The sequence below is a fragment of the Clytia hemisphaerica genome, unplaced genomic scaffold (genome assembly GCF_902728285.1).
Source record: "Clytia hemisphaerica strain Z4C2 unplaced genomic scaffold, Clytia hemisphaerica genome assembly, whole genome shotgun sequence".
In the NCBI taxonomy this organism is placed as follows: Eukaryota; Metazoa; Cnidaria; class Hydrozoa; order Leptothecata; family Clytiidae; genus Clytia; species Clytia hemisphaerica.
In genome coordinates this window covers 1,210,696-1,235,388 of record NW_027104076.1, presented here as the reverse complement: position 1 = coordinate 1,235,388, position 24,693 = coordinate 1,210,696, and the positions used below count along the sequence as shown (strand labels likewise).

Here is a 24,693-nt window from a genome sequence, read left to right as displayed (position 1 = left end):
TGTTGAATTGATTTGAAAAGAATGTGGAGGATGTCAATGTGTTGAATTGCTGATGAATTTTGGTGAAGCTGTGATGTGGTCCACCGACCACTCCTCTTCCCCCAGTTGAATTGTTGAATTTCGATTCGTACAATGCAAGACCTGATGGGAGTTGGATGACCATTTTTGGGTGATGACGAAGGTATTTGACTCCAATCATCATATGCACTTCACCACCAATGTTGTTTGGAAGCTTTGGAATTGGACTGGTTCCTCCTGATGAGATGTGATAGTCAATGATGTCTTGTTCAACGACGTCTAATGGATATGTTGGGAATGTAGATGTGATACGATTGAGACAAACACCGGAGAACGTGACTTCTTGATCATCGTGAAGTGGGATAGTGACACTGAAGATTCCATTCAACGATTTGGTTTGACACTCACCAACGCCACCAAGTATGACCGGTTCGGATGATATCTTCTTTGCTTTGCTGCCGAGTAGCTCTATTGCTTTCTTGCTGACAACGAAATCGCTGCAACCATTGTCGTAGAAAATTAACAAGTTGTTGCCATTGATGGATATTTGTTGAAGGAGATACACACCACGATCATCGCATATCTCGTTGCTGGCTTTGTAGAGTTTGATCTCCCTTGAGAATTGAGGTAAAGCTGGACTTTTGATGAAACGCTGGACAAAGGTATCGAGAAGTTGTTGATTTGATGGTTGAGTCTTGTGCTCCTCACAAACTAGCACATGCTTCTTGATGGTGTCGTTTTGATGGGATGGATGAGCACAGACAAAGTCGTGTTGGCACTTTCCATCGACATGTTTTCCCGAAGATGCATCTGCTCCAGGAAATAAGCATTGAGCGCAAAATCCCTTCTTCTTCAAGATGGTGTATCGATCTTCAGGTGATTTGAATACGAATGATTTACATGTGTAGTACTGCATGATTTTCTTTCCATTTCGGCTTTTGGTTGCAATGTGGTCTGCTCTTCCCTCTGGTGAATTGCAAATGCTGCAGTGTACGTCATCACCGTCTTGATTCCAGTGACATGAACCATTACGTCTGGCACCAGCATTCTTGTCATCCTTCTTCTTGATTGTCTCTTTCTTGAAATTTAAGAGACGTTTTTGTTCATTGACTCGTCTCTCCTTGATTAAGAATTCAATCATCTTTTGCCAAGTTTCCTTTGGGCTGAGATCCTCTTCACCAAAATCTACCAAAAATTGAGTTGATCGTCTTTCACCGATGACTTCATGAATATCTGAAATGCTGCTACCATAGTACAGATATTCTTCAATGTTGTGTTTTTCTGCAAGGGACGACACATCCTGCATGATATTGATTAGAGTGCTTATGCCGGATATGAGCTTCTCAGGATCTCGTTTGTTGAAGTCGATACTTCTGAGTTGATGAAGTCTTCTGGATAACATCACTTTTGAGTCACCGAAGGATTTTTTGAGTCGTTCCCAAATTTCGTCTATGTTGTTGATGGTCTTCACCATTGTTAGTGCTGCATCTGTCAGATAATTGTTTCGTAGAAGATCTGGTAAAAGTTCCTTCGGAGTTGAAGACAAGTGCATTTTTTCGAAGTTGGTTCGAAACGTATAAAAATCAGTATTGGAGTCATAACCAGAGAACTTCTCTAATTTGATATTGAGTTTAGATTTGTTAAACTCAGAATGTTTGTCAAGTTCTCGCTTACTAATTTCCTTGGTAAGATTGAGGACGTAAGCCTGTTTCTTCTCATCTAGGTCGACATATCTTTGCCCAGTTTTGCGGATCATGATAAGTGTTTCGGCACTTTTGATAGGTGAGTCAAGGCATTCAGTATAACTTTCTGTGATTTTATCAAATCGTTGATGAACGTTCGAAGAAAGATTTTTCCGTAAGAGTAAAAGTTCAGAGGATTCTGCTTTGTCCATTGCACAATCAAAAGTTATCTCTAGCTTTTCAATGTCTCTATTGATGCAATCAAGACGAAAGTTGATCTTACGTTCTATTTGGGCTGCTTCGTCTGCATCTTTGATTTTGGTCTGACTCAGGTTGGCTTTTGATTTTCGGTCGTAAATGCCTGTTATGAATTCTTTAATTGACATAATTGCTTGATTAACAGAAATCCTCACATCTTCCTCGAGTTCCTCTTTTCGACGTTTGATTATGACCTCCTTTTTGCGAATTGAGCTTCTGATTTGTTCGAGTTTTGTGATGATAACATTTGAATCTTCAGGACTGAGATCATTGATTGGGATTTCTTCCATCATGTCAATAGCATCTTGTGCCAAAATCATTAGATCGATGGCTTCATCACTTGGCTCTGCCATTATGGAGTCTAATTGAACAGTTTGAGTTGTGTCGGAGTCAGTATGAGTTGCGTCGAAGTCGGTGTGAGTTGCGACGGAGTCGGTGTGAGTTGCGACGAAGTCGGTGTGAGTTGCGTCAGAGTCGGTATGAGTTACGTCGGAATCAGGGTGAATTGATTCGCGAATAGATAAATTATGAAAATGAGAGGTGAGTTCTTCGTCAATGCTTCTGAGGGGAATGATTCGACCAGTTGAATTGAGTTGGCTGTAGTCGATCCTTGTGATGCCTCGTCTTGACATTGACAATTGAATTGAGTTGAAGTGTCACCACTGTTTGAATTCAAGAGCCATAAGAGGGTTCCCAAGACAGATGACAGATGGCAAAGCTCCTGGAAGATGGCAACGGACCTGGAATCGAAGCTAATCTTCCATGTTCTAGTGACCGAACAGCGCCCGGATGTAGTCGTGTGGTGTGACGAAAGGAAGATATGTATAATCCTCGAGCTGACTGTACCGTGGGAGGAGAACATCAGACAAGCAGAAGAACGGAAAGCAAAACGTTACTCTATACTTATCGAGGAGTGTGAGGGAAAAGGCTGGTCAGTCGATTATTACCATATGGCAGTTGGAGCACGAGGCTACATCGACAAGAAGCTCGTGAACCTGTTCAGGAATCGTTTTTGCTTCACCAACCTGGAAGTTAGAGGAGCAATCAAAGACCTACAAGAAACGGCAGAAAGATCTTCTCATTGGATTTGGTTGAAAAGAGAGGATCCAAACTGGCTTGAGAACTAGAAAGCAGTCACCACCAACAATGCACCTCCTCGAAGGGAGGGGCCCCGCCACTTCAGCTCGACGGTCGAGGAAAAGGGGCCGAAACTGGATGAAGGGGTTCCTCCTGAAAATGCAGTTGGTGAATCCGGTGTCGGAGATGGCTATTTTCAGCACTCGTAAGTGTTATTTATACTCACTTTGCCTTATGTGTGGAGAATGTTTTAAATTGAAAGTTTTATGAAAAGGATTTGGAGGTCCAGGAAGAACGTCAAAATTCAGTCCTAAGAGCAAAATCCTGGAAATGGAGGAACAAAAAGTTATAATTAAAGAATATAAGTCTTTCTGAAAGGAGAAACCCCAAATGAAAAGACAATCCACTTCAGCAGAAATAAAAACTTTTTTTAGGGATATTCAAATGCTAAAGAAGCAAAAAAGTGAAAAAAATACATGAAAATGAAAGAATAGAATTAGCAAATTTGATTTTTGAATTCGTCAACCTTTTTCTGATAAAGATACAAACTATGTTTTTCTCCCACGGCAAACAAATTTTGAAACTATGAAAATTTGAAAAATAAGAAGTGCTTTAATCTCATTGTTAAACACAATTGAATGCAGCATAAACCTGTTGACAAAAATCCAAAAAGATATTACCGTCTCACTGAGACAGAACTTGTATAATGAAATCTATGAAATGGACAAAGTTTTATTCTAAATTCGCTGTGACCGAATTAACACAATAATGTAGAATTCAGCCCCCATTTTAGTTTGAATCAATGTAGGTGACCCCTAGTAGCTGAGTAGGTGGCCCTTGACCTAAAGCTATTTCTAGGTACTTACAAGTTGTTGTTACACCTTTTAGCCCCCCCTGCGGCCAGGGGGTGAAGCTATGTTGTCTAGCCTGTGTCCACAGTGTTACCACTGGAAAGCTAAGAAGATCACTGGCTTTCTTTTAGTAAAAACCGAAACGCTTTAGCATAATATACATAGACAAAAGTTAGAAGGGTTCTAAGTTCACGGAAAACTAAAACATTTGGTTTGACGTCAACAAAAGTTGCATGACTTCTGCATAAATAACAACAGAATTTCTTGAAGATGAAAAAGACCTGCACAAGTCTTTAAATGATTCCAAGCATTACATTGAAGCAATCAACTCAATAAAGAAAAATTCAAAGTATTTCTTCTCCTAAAGCAAAAAAGAAATCAAAGATAAAAACGAAAATTGGCCCTCTTAGGCGGCAATCACAAATATCTTCATTTCGCATTCTCGTTGGGTCTAAAAAGTGAGTCGACCGGTCGGTCTTAAAATTTTTTGGGTCCATCCATCCATCATCCATTTTTGGAGTGTATTCTTGAAGAAGGAAACTGCCAGCCAGCCAGCAGCCAAAACAACTGCGTGTTATGGGTGGTTTCAAATTATGACCTGTGACCTCTGACCTTTTGGGTGCATGTAAGGCTGGGCTTAAAAAATTGTTGGTTTGCCGTCACCCGACCCTAGATTTTGGAGGTGGGTCGGTCAGTCGGAATTCTTTTTTATTTTGGCGATTTATGAAATTTTCGTCCATGGATTAGGAAGGGTTAACAGTTTGTTTACATTTAGGTAATTTTGAATAAATAACAGAAGTGCTAGCAGGGAATTTACGATTCTTATGCTAGAGACAAACAAGATATGAGTTTATTTTTGAAGTTTTTGAAGGAAAAAAAATCTTCTTTAAAATGGCAATAAAATTTTTTGGGTCGGCAGGTTTCGAGGTAAACCAACAATTTTTTAAGTCCAGCCTAATGATAAACAAAGTCAAAATGCCGCAAATGCACTAGAAAGTGCAAAAAATTGGCAATAATAAAATTTTTGAACGAAGGAAACGCCATCGACAGAAAAAGTCCGACAAATTTAACGACTCACTGACTCAATTCTACTCAATTTTCAAGAGTCGGTCGGGCGACGCGAATCGAAGATATTTGTGATTGCCCCCTTACGAAAGATAATGGTAAACTGACACAAAGAAATGGCTGCAGAAATCCTATCAAAACAATATGCAATATGGCCAGGCCCAATTGATAATTTGGTTTGTGTCCTCCGACTGATTCTAAATTTTTGAGAAAAAGTGTTTCACTTTGACAGTTAGTCACACTAGCGTCCCGCCAAAATGTGTATCAAAGATTGATGCTGCGAAAGCGCTATATCTCGTTTACCTGACTCTCAAGCAAAAAAAATGCGCCGCAAAACTTCTAAAGGGATTCATGAAAAAATAACCCGGCGCTTTTTAATGAAATTAACATTCTCAAAAACTATGAGAAATTGTCTAAAATTTGAGCTAAGCCAACCTTGAGAACTAATTTGAAGATCAACTTCCCAAGAAAAAGATCTACGGGGAAGACGGAACCCACCTAGATCCGCACACTGCCGGATAGGCTATTTTCCGGAAATTTTGCAGGACCTCAAACACTGACCCATTTAAATGTGCGGAATTGTTTTTACTTAAGCAGATAAACAAGGCCTTAAAATTGAAGCGCTGTCTCTGGAATTGAATGACAAATTTTGGTTGGTTGATTTTGGCTGCTGCACGTTTTATTTTGTTTCAAACTTTCAAGTTTTAATTAATTGTCTTGCGAACTTGATTCAGGTAACTCTCATCCTTGTTGAAATTGCAAATACATCCTGTAGATGACTGATGTTATTTTTTCTGAAAGCTTGATTTCCTAGTGTGACTAACTGTTTGAGTCGGAGAAATCAAAAAATATTTACCTCCATTTTACATGATAACTACTATCTCTGTCTGCGGTTCTTTATTAACTGCCTGCTTTGATTTTTCTATAAACAAAAACAACATCCACTTCAGGCACAAAAAATGTCCTGGTGTAACCCGTACTTAGAATGAATATCAAGCACCTAAAAGCAGAGAGTCACAGCTGTATTCCTCTAAAAGCACACACTGCAAACGCCTTTTATCCTCGTGTAAAAGTTATCTTGCGACCGCGGTCGCGGCGTGTGCCTTTGTGGATCCGGGCTTTAGGCTATTTCTTTACATTCGCGGTTGGATTCCATGGATTGTACGATTGCTTTCAAGAGGAATTTCAAAAATTCCAGTGCAGTCTTGATTGCTTAGGGGTCACTCACAAATCGATTTTAAGTTCAAATAACGTCATATGACGTTTTGATAGCTAAACCACCCACCCACCCCACATAACGTCACTCAAAAAAATCTGGTACTTCTGATTCTTTTTCTTCAGCCAAAACGTCAAAACCAACAACAACTCATGCTCAATGCCATCACCATATTTTCGACTCGAGTGTTGCAACCAACCAACAAAACCAACGCGGCTTTGACCACTGGTTTCTAGACCCGATTTGCCCAGACTGATAAAGCTTGATGCTTGCCCAAAGTACTCGTTGCTTCCAGCTGGAGTGTGATGCGTGCAAAAAATGAAAATGTTTCGGCGGACAAATAGTTCCGTATTCTTTTCCGAGACTTCCGTATTCTTTTCCGCAGCTTTCCTTTTATTTGATAATTTTCGAGGTGCTCTTCGTCTAAGTCCAACAGTCAACAAAATACAAAATGCAGCGATCAAAGTCGAGCCGTCGTTATACAAACTTAACTTTTGAGGGGTCTGGTTTGTCTGGTTATGGTTTGACTGTTTGTTCTGTACTTTATATCATTTCACTTATATTTTTTATTCTTTCATCTATACAAAATAGAAAAGAGATAATATATTAGATGAAAGCTCTATCTCAAAATCGATGTTTTTTATAACCCATTCAAAGCGTCATCCTACCTTGACCCACCCACCCACAAACGTCATATGACGTTATTTGAACTTAAAATCGATTTGTGAGTGACCCCTTAAAGAGGAATTTCAAAAATTCCAGTCTGGAAATTGCGGCTTGTGCGCCGGATATCTCTGGCGTAGATTTAAGGTTTGAGATCTGCTGCCCTCAACTTTTCCCAGTTAAGTTGGCGCAGAGCAGCTCCGGCGTACGCGTAACATTTCCCTCCTTTCCAGACTGGCAAAAATTGAGGTTTTTGGTGGGGAAATGAAAAAAAGGTTCTAATTTTAGCTACCAACCGACCCACCGACCCATTTGTCAAAGCTTCTAGGACAGGAACCAAACAATCAATTGGGTCTGGCCTATTATTGTGTAAGTCTTCAGTTTGCCAAAACCAGCCAATTAATTATTACAATATTACAATCACATACTTACAGATTGTGTCCCTGCCCAAAATAATTGCTCATGTGTATCAAAAGCTACAGATGTCGTTATAGTGTGTCGTAGGGGATCATTCAGGATCATTCGAATTTCATTGAATTCTCCAGGATTCATTGGCATTTCAGGCATTTCCTGCTGCATTTCTTCAACTCCCTCATCATGGTGCTCTACAGCTGGATCGTCCATGAAATGAACTCCGTCCATTTTAATGTCTATCAACGAATAAGTTACCTTTAGAAGTTTGCATCAGATGCATCAGCTGATGTTGTGACTATAAAGTTCTGAAGTTCTGAAGTTTGGTTTAAAGCAGCTTGAGAAAAAGAAGAGAGCGCGTAAATATCGTCCCGCCGCTGGACAAATAGACTTGTGTGAGAAAATGCACCAAAACATGAAATTTTGCGGGGTCAAAAATGACGGGATTTGTAAGATTCTTGCCACCGGCCAACGCTGCCACCGCCAAAAAATCGAAAGCAAAGATGAGAAAAAGTCTAAGGCTAAGGGTGTAAAATTGGGAAAATTTAACCATATTTTGCCTTAGAATAGTCAGTTTGCCTTAAAATTTTCGCTGATACATAATAGTTTACACAAATTTGGCTAAATTTTCTCTGCACTTTGGAGGAAAGGGTCCGATTTCAAAGGCCTAATCGCCACACGTACAGTCGTTTTTCAACCTCGTACCCAGGGGCCTGATTCTCACTTTTTTATAATTTTGATGTTCCTTTCGAATCGATTTGCTACAACCTATATAAAAAGCAAATCGTCATGGGGACGAGGTTGGGTCGTTTTTGAATTGCGATTCCGCCCTAGACTGTCAACTCAGCTACTCAGGGGACCTACTCAGTCTACCAAAATGATGACCACACTGGGCGACGAAATAAGAGATTTCCAATCCTAAAAATATCTTGAAATGTGATATTTCCATATACAAAAATGGCCAATTACGCATCCCTTTGAAAAAGTCGAAATCACGTTGTATCACGGCTCAAAAATTTCAAATCACGATCACATTTTGAACTCTCATCACGCAATTACGAAAATAATTTCCAAATCACGTAATCACGCTGCAAAAATTCCCTATCACGTCATCACGCAAACCGCTTAGGGGTATCGAAATTTTGTCCATTTTTGACGTTTTGATTGAGTTGATTTCTGAAAAAAGGTGTGAAAAAGGGACCCTTATGGCTCGCAGGAACCCGGCACCCATTTTGCCTGAGTACCCCCCCCCCGGGAAAGGTGGTTACTAGGCAAATTTGACACGCCAGCACTAAGGATGTACTTATTGTATTGATTTGTCTCAGATCATCGGAAGAACTGTAGAAAATAGTAAAGTCTGTTTCAAAAGTTTGTGGGCTGCTTCTCCGCATGTGGTTTCAAAACTTCCCAGTGGATTTCCCTTTTTTCTCAAATATTACGACCATGATTGTAGTGCTATATATTAAAAAGCTATACATCAGAAGTCTTTGGACTTGCGAACCAATCACTCGCTCGTGGCTACGCCCCACGAAAGATGCTACGAATTTCAAGGGTTGGTTCTCTTAGAACTTGACGACATTTGACTCGAGATTCCCGAGTTAAAAAATTAAAGATAACTCGGAAAGTTAACGGAAGCAAAATTTCCCGAGTTAAAAAAACTCGGGAAGCTAAAGGAAACAAAATAAACCAAGTTATGAAATTTAAAAATCACGTCACTAAATTCAAAAAATGACGTCATAACTCGGGATAAACCGGTTTTTTCGTAACTCGTTTTTTTAACTCGGAAAAAATAACTCGGGAATTTCGGGTCTTCGTCAAGGGTAAACGTTATTGTAAAGTACTCTTCATAATGTGAATATCACTGCAATGAAATGTGGTAGCCAAAAAGGCATGGCAGCATATGTCGTATAACAAGCGTGAGAATTATAAGCAAAAGAAAAGAAAATTTTAAGATATAGTGTCAGGTTAGTATCAAATTAGCATGAAATTGAATAAAAATAGTATTACATGGTGCAAAGTTTAAAAATTATTTTTACTAGGCGAAAATAAAAAAATGTAGTGTTTCCGGAATGCGGGTGAAGGAAAAAAGCTCTCATGCGGCTGGCCGGAAATAATTTTTTTTTGCTACTTTTGATAACTTAACTTAAGATCGTTGAAATAGAACTTTAAAGATAACTTTTATGTGCAAACAGTATGAAGCCTGAATACTAATGTATCAACTACTAACGAAGTCTGCGGCCGGGTCAGAAAATTATATTTTTTCACCCGACCGGTTTCCGGAAACACTACATTTTTTTATTTTCGCCCTACATCCCATCTAGAGTTGTCTAAAGTTATTTATTTTTTGGCGTTTTTGAGCCTCGATGTTTAACATAAAATTGTTCAAATAAAAATATAGTGTTTGTAAATGAATAATACTGTAAGTTGTAGACGTGAATGTTAGTTCTTTCAATCGTTGAATAAACCTAACTCTCAAAATGATGAAGAAATAGTTTTTTCTTAACAAATACAGTTCGGCATTTCATTGCAGCACGGAGCTCGATCAATAGAGAAAGAATTCATCTCGTGACTCAGCTGGTTGGGCACCGAAAAATCAACAGTCGCGTTAAACTCTGTCGCTTTTAATCTAGCCAAATTTAATACTCTTTCATAATTTGGGTCGGTGCGATCTAAAGGATTGCTCTCACTTGGATCTTGGACTAATTCGTAAATATCTGGCTCATCCAGGACAATGACGTCATCACCGTAACACGTTGCTAGGTGACCATCATCATTGACAGGAATGATAAAATGAACAACCCAGACTTGATTCCTTGCTTTTTCCTCAATGCTGACAGCATGAATATGGATTCCACAATAATGGTAAAAGATTCGATCAGGACTAGCCTGACTATCTCCCATCATCAGCATTGATGTATCTTCCCCATCCAAGGCAGATCCATCATATGGTATATTAGCCATCGACAATAACGTCGGAAACATATCCATATGACTACTTGGACGTGAAATCTTCTTCCCACCTGATATCTTACCTTGCCATTGAACGATTTTAGGAACCCGTATACCACCCTGATAATTATATCCTTTGCCACCTCGATAGATTCCCGCCCAACCGCCTTGGTATTCGCCAGTAGCAGTGTTGTAAGCATATTTAGCTGGGCCGTGATCAGACATGAAGTAGATGATTGTGTTCTTTGTTAGATTAAGATCATCCAAATAATTGACAATTTCACCGACCGCCCAATCTAGTTCAGCCATGGTGTCACCATAAGATCCATATTCACTGACACCTTGAAATCTAGGTGGATTAGCAAGGGCCACGTGGGCTTTATGAAAAGCAACGTAAGCTAAAAATGGATTCTCCGCATTCTGACGAATAAAGCTTTTGACTTCACCCACCAAGTGTCCTGTCAAATGCTCCAAGTCTACTGTCTGTTGAACAACCTGTTTATCTTTCATCACTATACAGTTGAATTGACGATGAAAATAATAAGCCCCTATATGGTATAAATACCAACCAAGAACAATCAAAAACAGAACCAAAAATAATCGGAGGGAAATCAAATTCAAGACAAAGCAAGAGATTGCTAGGATGATAATCAAAGCGAATACATGTTTTGGGTTCGGGACCATGACAGCTTCTGATTGGATATCAAAAATTGACCAATCACCGCAGTCCTTTAAGTTAGTCAAGGGCATTCCATAATAGTGGTCAAATCCATTGTTCATTGGATGATGGCAAAAGTCCTTTTCACCACAATGCAGACCTAAATGCCATTTACCAAAGAAGCCATTTGTGTATCCATGTTGTTTGAAAATTTCAGCAAATGTTGTTTCACTCTGTGGAAGGCCGCCTGTTGCAGAGGTATAGATGGTGACTCTTTCTACGTCCTTGGTACGGGCTACATACCCGACTCTTACGGGGTATCTCCCGGTCATAAGGGATGCTCGACTCGGTGTACAGAGTGGTGCTGCAGCATAGTTGTGTTCCATTTTGACGCCTTTTTGGCATAACCGGTCAATATTGGGTGTGTTTATAGTGCCGTTTCCATAGCAACCAATATCACCAATACCAACGTCGTCGGCCAATAAGACGACAATGTTGGGTTTGTCTTCACCAGCATGGACTGTTACCAGGGGGGGCGTACGGGTTTGTCGGTGTGTCGGTATTGACCCTTTTTTGCGTCGGTGTTTCGGTGTTTTAAGTAAAAAGTGTCGGTATTTCGGTGTTGGACATGCCTTGCGGTGACGGTAAAATTGATTTTTTGGGTCGGTATTTCGGTGATTCGAGAAATACTGGCGGTGAATCTGCATATTTCAAACGATATCATAAAGTTTTTGAATCTGCATTTCAGCTATTGAATATCTTATCTATACAAGAATTGTAGCTATGACGAGTAGAATTGTAGCTATGATGAGTAGAATTGTAGCTATAATATAGCTATTTTTGGTAGCTACCCTGTCTCATCCTCTTTTTAAAATTGTGTGCATAATGGTGTTTCTTAACCACTTCTTTACGGGAAATGTGCACTTTATGAAAAAAATCATAATAGTGGGTAACAGGTAAAGAAAGCCAAGTTTGCAGAATTTCTCGAGGTCTCGAATGCAGCACTCATCAAAAATCAACAATCGTTAAATTCTTTCATTTTACGGAATAATCCATTAACCTATGATTTAGATGCGTTTGTCAGAATTTCTGGCACCTTAAATTTCAAATTTTGCCTCCTCAGGCCAAACCATGGTCGGCCCTCGAATCATATCTCATTTGCCTTTCAATACAAAATACTTCCTGTGGTCCTCCCCTTGCAGAGCTCTCTTTACAGGCTTTCAATACCAGTATAGTTTAAGCCTAAATCAAACGAATTATTTATCTGAATGGCGTAGTAAAATGACTAGTTTTGTGAAAAAGAGAGCGTTTTTAGCCAAATGAAATTTCCTGAAATATTTTTCTGTCGGCGCAAACCATGCTTGTGCCTTCTTTTACCCGCGTGGCTTTGTTTCAATCGGTTTGCGACCCTGTCTGGTTAAAGCGTTTTAAAGACAATGTAATGAGAAACATGCTAAGGCTTCAGGGGTTTCGACCCGTGAATGATTAGAAAACCCATTTCTTGGGATCGGGAGGGGTTCTCCGTTATAATGTCATGCCGTGAATAAATCACCAAATGAGAGATTACCAAAAAGATCGAAACTTGTTGATGCTTGCTGTGGTTTTTGTGGTCTTATGCTGACTAACTTTCTCCTTTTTAGGAGCTCTTTTAAAGCCACTCTATACATACATGAGGCTCTTTGCTTATTCTGCAAAAGCATAACATTATTCACGCTACTGCATTAAAAACACAGACACTTTATTTCAACTCTTATTCATCTCTCAAAAGTCAAAACATTGCAAACTTTCGGGTTGTTAAAATGTAATTTTAGAAAGAGGACATTCTATTGTTTAATTGAACAATGAAATGACGTTGCGCGCGTTCTTTTGTTTTGATGATTGGTTTAAAAAAGTGCTGTATGTATAAAATGTCAGCATTTTTTAAAACAGCAATTCAGACCTCGCTAAAAAGCGTCAATGTGGCTCTAAGCTGGTTTGACCTAACCTGAGATCAGATTGTGAATGTTTTCTGCACACCACGCTGAAGCTCTAAAGGGATGTGTGAAAACAAACAATCTGACGAATATGCAATCTCGAAATCGTAAGGACCGCGTTCGTCTAAAAGGACTGGGAATGACAACAAAGTTGCGCGATTGTGTTTATGAATAGGGCGCCGTATTAGTTTTTATTTTTCCGGCGCACAACAAGATTCTTGTTGTAGAATTTTCCGCGGGAGGACTATTTTCCTCAGATGTATAATTTTCAAGTGCCTTTAGAGGTTTACCGTGCGCGTAAGAAAATTATGAACATCTGTTATCAGGTTAGTTTGACCTTTCTCACACCAAAGATTTTTGCCTGCGGCGCCAAAATTTCAAAGAACCCGTTTCTTGTTTCCGTGCCCCTTATTCCTGCCTCTTTTTAGCCATTGATCTTTATTAAGACCAGCGGCGCAAAAGCTTAAAGATTATCAGGTAATTTTTCTGAGAAAATTTTAGAAAACAAAAATGTTGTATTTAACTTTCCATTTGCCTATGGCCTAGATTAGGGGTAGAAACCAATCAAGTAGTCGGACGGCTTAGAAGTAAGTGTGAGTCAGTAGATATAAGTTTGGCATAATTTTATGGCTAATCCTCGAATAGTAAGTTTTGGGGAAAATTTGTCCCGATAAATACAATATTAGTATAAATAAGTGAGGATCGCCTACAACCATAACTGCAGGGAGGGAGGGAGGTAACAATATTTCATCCTGTCAGCTTTCAGTTAGAGCGTCGACTTGAACAGGGCGATGCGATGGCCATTATGAACATGACATCACGTGGCTATTAGCAAAGTAGACTCAGTTGGCGGAGGGCGGCCACCCAGCCATTCGAATACTGTATGTGGCGCTTATCAAATAAAGGTTAAACCGCGATTTAACCTGTGTTAAATTCAAATAGAACAAATCGCCTTACAAAATCGCCTTACAAAATCGCCTTAGGTACAAAATTTCAATTTCAAGTATCAACAGCAATGTATTTTATTTGAGGGGCTTTATTAGTGAGGTTAAGTAAATCAGTAAAATCACGACGACGAACGAAAATTTAACAGGCTAGTGAGTTTCAACCAATCAAATTTCGTATTTCCACTAGCCTATTACATTTTTCGTCCGTCGTCGTGATTATCCCGGTATACTTAACCTCACTATTTTTGGTGCTAAATCGGTATAATATGGGGCGTTTTTAGACAGATTGAAAGTTGAAAGTTGAAAAGTTTTCTGTCGGCGCAAACCATGGTTGCGCCTCCTTGTCCAGAAGATTTTTACATTTCAAATTACAAGGAAATAAATATCAAGTTATCATTACCACCATCTTCGTATAAATAAAAATTCCAAGTTTCTTAACTCAAAGATTCCGGGCGCTACTTTCAACCATTCACTGCTCTTACAGCATAGTCATTATAAAAAAACACTGGTCTGGCAATGTATTGTTTTAGCTTTATTGTCGAATTTTCTTTTGTTATAAATAAAAGGCAAGTTGCGATTTGCATACTTTTTGATCACGTTACCAAATTCTCCTTTTGGGATTGGTCTAAATTTCAATCACATGATCAAAAAGTATGCAAAATAAAGTCGATTTGCGAACACAAGCTCTAACTGTTAACAATAGAAAGAAACAAAAGCCTTCCAGACCGGGGTTTTTTATAATGACTATGCTTACAGTTTATGTCACTTAATGATGGAGGGCGCAAATAAGGACAAAAAATACCTATTTCATAGTTTGCACCATCGAGAAAATTAAGCCAGGTCGCTACTGAACAAGAGCTCTTTTGCAGTACCCTTTTCTAACGGTGCTTTCGGCTAAGGTAGATTTACTTCTAATAACGTTCAAAAATATTTCTTTTAGCTAAACAAGAGGACAAAAATGGGAAAATTTTCTCCGTTTGCGCAAACCATGGTTGCGCCTCCTCCTCCATTACTTTATACATTCAGATATCTCTTTTGTTCCCTCGTTTTTTGCAAAGATCTTTTAAAAACTTTTTAAATGTTTTTCTTCAAAGTCAACTAAAGTAAGCACTAAAGTAAGCACTAAAGCAAAAATAGCACTTTAAACCCTTCAAAGTGTTCCCTAAAAATTCTGGATTTGTTTATCCACTAGTCGTTGAAAAACTGAGCTTTAAAGATTTGAAACCCTTGAATCGGCGATAGTTTTCTGCAAGAAAAATTGAACTAGTGCACTACTACGCTCGTGATATTGAGCATTCGTACTAAGAATAAAAATCTTAAGCTTGCTCTAAAAGACGTCGGTGTCGGTGTTTTAGGAAAATTTCGTCGGTATTACGGTGATTTAAGAAAAATCTGTCGGTATTTCGGTGTTGGCAACCCTCGTACGCCCCCCCCTTACCACAACCACGGTTAGAATAAGGAAAATATCTTTCATATTTGCAAATATTTTTAGCTAAAAAGAGAAAATAAAAACATTATTGAAATTTCAAAACACACAAATATAAATTGTGAAAATTATTCAGCACAAGTATTTGGTGTTCAATCCTTATTGGTCTGAAATCGACACGACTATAACTTTAAATCAATGATAATTTCATTACCCAACGCGAAATCCGTTCATTGGTGTTTTTAATTACATGCCTCGACGTCGTTATCTTCGTGCAATTAAGTGTAGCGCAGAGTAATTATGAACAGCTTGTCCAATCAGTACTGGCTGTTTAAGCACAATGGTCTAAATAAAAATTTAAAATATTTAGACCTTTCGAAATTTTAGATTCTTGTTATATCCACAAACGACCGGTCTTGAATCAAGACAACTGAAATCCTAGTTTATCAGTAAATCTTATCCTAAAAAGAGAATTGTTAGACATATATGTCATTATGAATTATTACCCTATCAAAAGTCGATTTTAATGGGAGCAGCCAACCGTAAAGAAGCTGGCATCATGTCTGGAGAATACAATACCAACGACAATAACAACATATTGTAGTCCAGCAATTATAGAAGACATTTTTCTTCTGGATTAACTCATCCACAATTTGGAATTTAAGTCACCTATTGCAATTAAACTAAAATGAATGAAATATATCTAAATAAAAATATATCTTAACGAATATTTATTTAAAACAAGCAAATTGAATTAAAGGGGTTGAATTGTCTTACCGATAGATCCTTTTACCTAGAGTCCCCCTCATCCCAATCCTTACTAAATTGATTCATGACCTATTACTAACCAATCACAAACGAGTTTCTAAGGTGTTTGTCAGCCTTAAAATAGGCTATTTAATTACTCAAATGTCTGAAAGTTTAATCACAGGTTAATTAAAGTCGTTAAGAAGTTAAGAGCAATCAGAAATAGAACAGCTTGACAATTCTTTTGGTAAAGACGCAAGTGACGCAAGTGTTTTTTCCTTCAAAATGTTTCCAAAGAGCTTTTAGTTGGGATTTATATCCCTGACTAATCTGAAATGTTGGTGATATTATAAACTGATCAGTTAGAATTAAAAAAAAACAGACCAAATGTGCATTTTTGTGAAAAATTCTCAAGATTTCAAGGAGACTGGTTTTAAAAAATGTCATGAAATTTTGATTTTCAGGAAAATAACCATGATGGATTAAAAATATTATCTTTAGTAAAAGAATAAAATTTACAATTAAAATCATTTGAGAAAATCTAATTATCTTTGATATAAGATATAAATAAAGATTCTTTGTTTTTAGTAATTTTTTATTTACAATTTTGGATGAGAAGAAATGGTTTGATTATCGAGAAAAAAATCAAAATCAAAAAAAGTCCCTATCCTAAAATAATGTAGCAAAATAAATTCGAACTAAAATAAATGTATAACATGTTAAAAAGAGCAGTATACAGTTTATTCCTAAGTGTTAGGTAATTAAGTCTGTATGTAAAACTTTGATGGAAAAAGCTGAATCGATAAAACTTTTAACTTGTCATGCCTTGATTTATTCAGGAACTTCAGCTTCCTGGAATTTTAACAAACTTTTAAGATATTCTCCCTTTTATTTTCTTCGAAATTTCAGAGATTCTTGGAATTTCGGTAAACTTTAAAGATACTCTCCCTTGAAAATATAGAGACCTACCCCGGATTCGTCGACTTTTTTCTGATTCCATCATGGAGGGATTCAATAGTTATCATGTTTATATGGTTGATTGAAACCCACATTCCAAATCGCAAAATCTCGATTTTAGTCAATATCAGAGAGGCAGAATGTTACAAGTCTGTTACAATGTTCATCATTATACCTTGGTTCCTAACATCAGTTGCTGTGTCGTTGGAGCAAAGGTGGTGACAACTAGAGAATGGTTCGTCAAGCAAAGTTACGGTAATCTTTGATTGAAAAACAAGTTAATACCATTTATCGCTCAACGATGCTTATCACTTCCTCCTTTCGATGAAGTCGTCGATTGATGCAGGGTGTCGATATCCAAAATTGTCTGTTATCCTAACATAATGACAAGTAAGAGTTAAAGAGGAGAGCGTTCACAAAAAAAGAACTTTAGAACGATTAAAATTGAGTTCGGGATGATAAAAGGCATTAATAAAAGACAAACTATCAGCAATTAAGAAATACCTTATTTTGGATGTTTTAGGTCTCCTCTTTACTTCGACGTCATTTTTGCAATCCATCCCATTCGCCGCCATGCTACGTACAGAAGAACGAGGGCGCCTCTGCTCAAGAGAAGGAGCGTATATAGGTGCTAAAGACTTCTTCTTGGTTGCAGTTGGCGTGACACCTGCAGGTGTGTAGGTTGACTTCTTCCGGGTGGTTTGAGTGGGCGTTGATTGTCTTTCCACTTTCTTCTTTTTCAACCATCTAAGACAAGTAAAGGTAAATTACTATTTAATCAAAAAAAAATTATTTATTCTGTCAACATAAGGTTTTACTTTTCTTGCTTGATAGAGAAAGGAAATTCCCTCGTGAACCTCTGCAGTGCTTCAAGGTCAATTTCTGTCTCCAACATAATGATAGGCGGAAAATCATAAAAGTCGCTTATTATTTTCTTTACTGTTGGACAAGCTGGTATCTTAAATATGATTAAGCCAGAAAGATTTGCAGGAAAGATTTCAAAAAATAAAAGGCTGAGATCAACATAAACAAAATCCTCACTCTTTAAAAGCTTTGTCACATTGTTTTCGATCTCTGACAACATAATTTTGTGCTTCTTCAGCTAGTCTGATTTCCTCCATCTTTTTCTCATCTTTCGTTTGCTCTTCCTTCTCATCTATCCATTGTTTGAACGCGCGGTCTTGAAGCTCCCGCCGCTGCATTTCTTCTTCGCTCAATTGTACACTAGGTACTGTCTTCTTTTTCTTACGTTGATGTGGAGTAGCAGGCTTCTTGTCTGCTTTGGTCTCTTTCTTTTGTGCTAGCCATTGCTGGAAAAATAAAAGGAGAATTTAAAATTAGTTTATTGCTAGCTCGAGCAGACCAAACACCAAAAACTACTTTTTGTCTAACGAATAAACCAACAAAAAGAACGGGCTGTATATGATCGACAACCTGTGACCCATGTGAGCAATGAGAAAAATAGTAATCAAAGAAACCAAAAGTTCACTTTCGAACGTGCGAACTATGCTAACCTCAACTTAATTATTTTCCAACAATTGAGAAATTTTTTTAGCTAGACGAGAATTTTTTCAGTCATTATAGTTAACCCGCAAAAGCCAGTTTATATAAAACCTTGACCAAAACATCACACAATACGATAGTGTACCTTGAACGATTTATCAGCCGCTCTCTTCTTCTCTTCGTCTTCTTGTTTCATTCGTTCCTTCTCCTCCTGTCGTCTCATCTGCATGACGGAAACACGTCGAAATTTCATCTCCTTCTGTTGTTCACTCATACCGTACTCCGATTTCAAATGTGCGTACTCCGGGTTACTTGATTTACGGACACGACCACTAGACGCGGGAATGTTCAACGTGTTCGGTTTTCGTTTTTCTCGTTTCGTTAAACCGAGAGCTTCTCGTTGATCGATAGTTAAGTTTCGTTCTTCGACTAACTCAAATTTCCCATCTTTTTCAATCAAAACACTGTTTTCTTTCTCCATTTTCCCCATATCTTCACTTTCGCTCTCAGTATCATCACTATTATCATTACTTGGTGATTTCCCGACAAACGACTGTTGTCGGCTTGATGCCGAAGTTGGACTGGATTCTTCGTCGTCATGAAAATCGTCATCATATCCATTCCGAGAAGACAAGACAGAAGATTCTCGTGAAACCGAATTATTCTTCACTTCGGGATCATCATTTCGAATAGTGCTTCCTCTAGAAAGCGATCGTTGAGATTGTCGTGAATTATTCTCACTTCTTAACGAACCAACCGTATTTTGTCGGGAAGCAGTAGCTACCGACGATAGTCCAGAGGTCGGTCGGGATGACGTTGATTCATCCGACATTGTCGTTCCTTGACGAGATAAATCTTCACCATCTTGGTCATCTTTTAACGTACTTGCATTACTTTTTCTACTTATGGAACTTGTAACAGAGGAGGATGTACTCAATGTTGAGAAATCACGTGACAATTCGTCTTCAGTACTTGATTCTCCGGTGGCCATCCTCACCACTTTGATAAGCGTCAAACATTGTTCATACTTTTTATTTTTCACCTAAAGAAATATAAATATAAGAGAAAAGTATGAAAATATGATTTTATCTTCTAGTTTTAATAGTTTTTCCTAAAGTTATTGTGAATGGTATGTATGACTTACTCGTTGTTAAACTTCTTTAAAGAAAACATTGTACATTAGTATGCGAAAAGCTTCATGATTACAGTCCTCTCTTATAAAACACTTCAAAAATAAGTTTTACATTATATTATGGTAACGCCATACAGTTTAAGCAGAGGCTAACTGTTAAATTTTCGATGTTTGGTGAACATAAAAAGTGTTACATTCCTCTGTTGTTAGGGGTGGGAAAAGTAAGTAAAGTAAAAGATGTTATATTTTTTTTCAAACACACTTAGCAAATATATGTTTGGTATGTTATCAGCTAGTCCAATCAATAACATATTATATCTCATATATTATAATGATAATATAACATATAACAATTTAGGAGTGATTATGAATTTAAAAAGAGACTCCGAAAGGATTGAAAGACCATCTTTTACAAGAAGGTTTCAAGTATTTAAGATTTTCAAAGTAATTATCTTTAGCTTGGTGGATTGGTTTTGTTATAAAGAAAGAGTCTACCTAAACAAAAACTTTTCACCAACTTGGAATTGAAAAGACAATCAAAATACTCACAAATAACCTTAAAAAAGACACGTTTACAAAACAAATCAAAACAAACATAAAAATATTACAGTATGAAAAATTTTGGCTAAATGTTTCAGAATGAGTCTGATTAGAAAAGACTAATGCTTACACTTTAAAACAATCGTAAGTAAAACCAAAAACTAAAAAAACAACCCTCAAAAAACTGCAATAGAGGAAACAAATAATCCAAAAAGATCTCCCAGAAATTTTCATAACGAAAATTCATGAAACTAAGATTTTGGTACATGAAGAAACCAATATCCACATAATAAAAATAAACAATCAAAAAAGACAGAACTTATTGTACTTCAAATTTGATATAAAATTATCAGATTCATATTATAAAAAGTACAAATTTGAAATTACACAAAAAATAAACAAAGCAAAAATGTTGCTATAGAAACAAAAAAAATCAGAAAATAATAAATATCAAGTTCAAAGATACAGAGAAAAATATAATTGGATTATAATTTTTCTAACCCATTCATTATTTAAATATCTCCTTGACTGTGTAGTTTGAAATCTGGAATAAAACATAATTATTAAGACTATTTCTCTTTTAAAGAGAATATCCCTGTTGAAGATTATGTTTACAAAAAAATAATTTAGACATAAAAAGCAAATTTATACACGTCCTTTCTGTGGTTTTACAAAAAATTTTCATTCAATTATATACACACACGATTCACTAAAAACTACTTATCAAAATATTATCACCCAAGAATAAAAACAATAAGAAAAAAATTGTGCGAGGTTAGTATCCCAACTAGAAAGTCATATTAAATTAGGAAAAAGATTACAATTATTTTATCGATGATTAAAATCATATTATACCCCACTGCTTTAATAAGGGTCTGTTTTCTGAAGACTCAAAAAACCACTAAAAATAACTAAACACTAAAATGTTGAGAATCACCATTGAATTTTTGAGCTGTCTAGTCAATGAAATTGAGCTTTAAAAGACTATGGAGAATAAAAATGATACAATCTTGAAAATATATTGGTCAAGTGTCAATAAAATCGCTTGAATAGAAAACAAACTTTAAACACGAATTCTAAAAGCGTTCAAGAAATCTGGGGCTTTAGATATGACATGTTCAAATTCTGCAAACGACAGTTGATTATCATCATCCAAGTCAGCCTCAAGCAAGATTTTCTTGACAATGCTGTTTGTGTCCTCACTTGAAAGTTTGTCATCTTCTCCACATAATCGATCAATAACACGCTTCAAATCACTTTCACAAATGTAATCATCCTCATTGAAATCATAAATACGGAATGCATATTCCACTTTAACAGTTTTTGGAGCATTCTCTGAAAATACTGACATCATATCCAAAAAGTCCTCAAAAGTCATGTTTCCATCATGACTAGAAGAGAACACTTTACAGATTCGATCACGAAATGGATTCACTTCAAGCTCTGGTAATTTGAGTATAGTTTTTTGTGGCAATTGTGGGTTTTTATTATTGTACGTGACCAGAGTGGGATCCAACTGTTGAAAACGCTTGAAACAATGTAGAATTTCTTTTTGAGTGAAGTATGTAAGTTCTTGGTATTCTTTTAGCTCTTCAACAGTGAATGCGGATTGACTGCCACCCATTATTCAATTCATACAGCGACACTGAAATTTTGTTTTCATTTATTTGAACTAAAAAAGGTTTAATGTTATGTCAAACCTCAATGTTAACCTTTCAATCTTCTTTTTTTGAAATTTTATGTAAATTTCATCATGAAGGAAGCCCCCTGTATACTATGCTTTTGCACATAGTGTAGTGGTGCTATAAGTTAAATTTTTTTAATCTGATGGTATTTCACAAGCCAAAATACAAATAGTACCTAATGATTTGTTTTTAATTGCATTCGATATACTTTCAATTTGTTCATTACTTGTATACCAAGCTTATTGTCTACATCTGCAATTTGAGCTTTACTAAGCTCATTTGACGTCAAGCAATACTTCGATTATCAGCCAAATTGAGAGAAAGTGATACATGAGTGAAGGAAGAATATCTATCACTGTATTTCCCTAACGCCCTGCCTGGAAGTACTTGGGATTGTAAGTCTGTGTTCAAATCCTATTCACACCATTATTATGCATTACAAAATACACCTTGGTTTTTTTCTTGTTTTTTTCTTCCTTTTTTGTAGCTTTATAGTAATACAAAGTAAAGCCTACCCCCTAGAAGTCTTTAGACCTTGATCAGTAGAATACTAATTACAAATTTTTGCACTTCAGAATTTCATCCAGTGAGAATTCACGATCAGAAACTTTTAACTGATTAGAATTTGACGATGCGGCAGGACAAAGGTTTGCCATATCGGTCATAACAAAGACAAACTCAGGTGGTTAGTTAAAAGGGTTTAGCATCTTTGCATTGTCAAAACTACAAAGTGCACTCACAAACAATACAACTTGTCAGATGTAACAAACAGTGGTCAAACCAAAGTTTTTCCTCTGAGACATTTAATGTCGTCAAAATGACAAATTAGACCAGATTTTTTACAGAAATCAATTTCAAAACATAAACAAGATAATTTTCAAGCCCTTCCTCTATAGGTTTGGGCAAATATGTTGTAATCTCCTCAACCATAAAAACAGATATGCAGCATTTATAAAAAAGAGCGGCTAAACATAGTGAGATCCAAGAACCATCTAAAACTAGTTAGGAAATCTGCTGTATACCAGTTTGGGAAAAACCATGTGCTTCCATTTCAAGAAATGACACAAAAGCCATTGATGACGCAAGCAATCAACAAAAGAAACCAATAAAAGATCAAAGAGAAAAGCTGTAAGTGGAAAAAAATGATTGCTTGTCAATCTTGGGGATTTGCAAAACTCAAAATTAAGTTGGCAGGTTTCATGAGCTTTCCTATGGCATATACGAAGACTCCCTGGATTGGCAGACATGAAGAAATAGAAGAACGGGTGTTGGAGAATATGGATTAAAAAGAAGTATCCAATTAAATGAAGGTAAAGCGTGTTCATCCAATCAAAAAGGATTCTTTGAAAAAATAACACTTGCATCAAATTGTTGCTTTTGTTTGAGAACCAAAGATAAGAAAAGAGTCTACCCTTAGAATCAACGATTGAAAAGAATTAAGTTATATGACTTCTCGTCATCCAAGGCACCGAAAAGCCATTAGCGCCAGTGGTTAAAACCTTCAACAGATACGCGGCAATCTCATTGGTTGAAATTTTTTTTAAAAGACTTTCCGATGGAGCGACTTATGGAAGCCACTGAGAAGAAGAGACCACTTTCATTTATATTGCAGATTTCAATATAAACATTACCCCCCCCCATCAGCAGTGAGGATTTTATTGTGATTCTCAGATTTATGGAAACACCAGCTTTTGCTGATTTTTGCCTCCATTGCCCGAAACCGGTAACCTTTTTAGCTTGAGGGGGAGTTTTTTGACTAATCATAAATATACACAGCTAAAACACAGCAAGCCATTATTTTGGTTTCAGTTGATAATATTATCCAGAAATATCCAAAGTAATATTTTGTCGAAGCCAGACGGTGTCAATCGAATGAATTGAACACAATATCCAACGCAATGGAATAATTGCCATTCAATTGTCAAACACAACTGAATTATAATTATTACCCAGGATTTGTCGTTCGATTGCTTCAATTAAGTTCGAATGTACCGCCAACTGCTCTAACTTGGGACTATTTGACAAAACATGGGACAGCCATTCCGCCACCATTTCACCGAACCTCCAAAGTCATCATAGTGTGACCCTCCCCCTCCTGAGGGTTTAGTGTTTTGGGTCAAAAATTTCCAGGTGGGATTTGGAAAATTTCAGGTTTTAGGTGGGAGAAACAAGTTTAAGGTGGGGATTAATTTCTTTAGGTGGGATTTTTGGTGTTTTGGTAAAAGTTAATGTTAGTTTTTCTTATTTCCAATTTAATTTTTTCTAAATTTTATATTCTTTTAAAAATTCTTTTACAATACTAAACTTTTACTCCTTTTTATTATTATACTGTAAGAAATTATGTTTAGTTCCTCGAAATAGTATAATTTTTTGTGGGGATAGCATTTTTAGCTGGGATCTGGGAGTCTGGATTGAGGGGGGGAGGGATTTTAGGATTATTAGGTGGGACCTGAATTTTTAGGTGGGATCTGGAACCCCCTTGCACACTATATGGTCATATAATTAACATACCGCAAATAATAGATAGCAAATAATGTTGAATACGCTACTTTCACTAGGTATATAGGCTTCCACACAACAAAAGGAACAAATTTTAATGACAAGAAACACTTTAAAATGCAAAATCACGTGTGCACTTGCGCCAGCGTCCGAATACAGATATCAAAAAGTCCGTTCTTCCGCGGAAAATTGTGAGATTTAAACAGTAAGTGAAAATACAGTTCAGAAATCAATCATCCCAAGATAAGACCAATTGTCCCAAAGTTAGAGCAGTTGACGGTATTTTTTATATTCGATTATGTTTGATTACGTTCTGACGTTCTAGTAGTGTGACCCCCTGTATTTCTAGTTTATTCTGCGCGGGTTTTTCAATAGAGATGTCACATGACTCAATTCCCGCAATCTTATTGGACTAGAGAAAGCGAAAGTGAAATCG

General features: G+C 37.0%; 2 protein-coding genes and 2 pseudogenes across 2 annotated transcripts in view; all 4 read right to left on the bottom strand.

The window, feature by feature from the left end:
- LOC136812626 (PAN2-PAN3 deadenylation complex catalytic subunit PAN2-like) overlaps positions 1–7,646 on the bottom strand; it is a 42,756-nt gene extending 35,110 nt beyond the window's left edge. Inside the window, exon 1 of the mRNA XM_067069156.1 lies at positions 7,263–7,646. Within this exon, the coding sequence (XP_066925257.1) occupies positions 7,263–7,472 (210 nt within the window). The 5' untranslated portion in view covers positions 7,473–7,646. The remainder of the gene's footprint in view (positions 1–7,262) is intronic.
- Positions 7,647–9,429: 1,783 nt separating this feature from the next.
- Positions 9,430–11,555, bottom strand: LOC136812551 (steryl-sulfatase pseudogene; annotated as a pseudogene).
- A 4,864-nt stretch (positions 11,556–16,419) lies between these two features.
- On the bottom strand, positions 16,420–19,447 carry LOC136812623 (coiled-coil domain-containing protein 181-like). Its single transcript, XM_067069154.1, has 4 exons — positions 18,547–19,447; positions 17,940–18,208; positions 17,403–17,645; positions 16,420–17,273 (listed from the first exon to the last, which is right to left on the bottom strand). Exons 1-4 carry the CDS (start codon positions 19,390–19,392, stop codon positions 17,207–17,209), a joined length of 1,425 nt encoding a protein of 474 aa, XP_066925255.1. The 5' UTR covers positions 19,393–19,447; the 3' UTR covers positions 16,420–17,206.
- A 547-nt stretch (positions 19,448–19,994) lies between these two features.
- Positions 19,995–21,781, bottom strand: LOC136812621 (calcium and integrin-binding family member 2 pseudogene; annotated as a pseudogene).
- Positions 21,782–24,693: the final 2,912 nt, after the last annotated feature.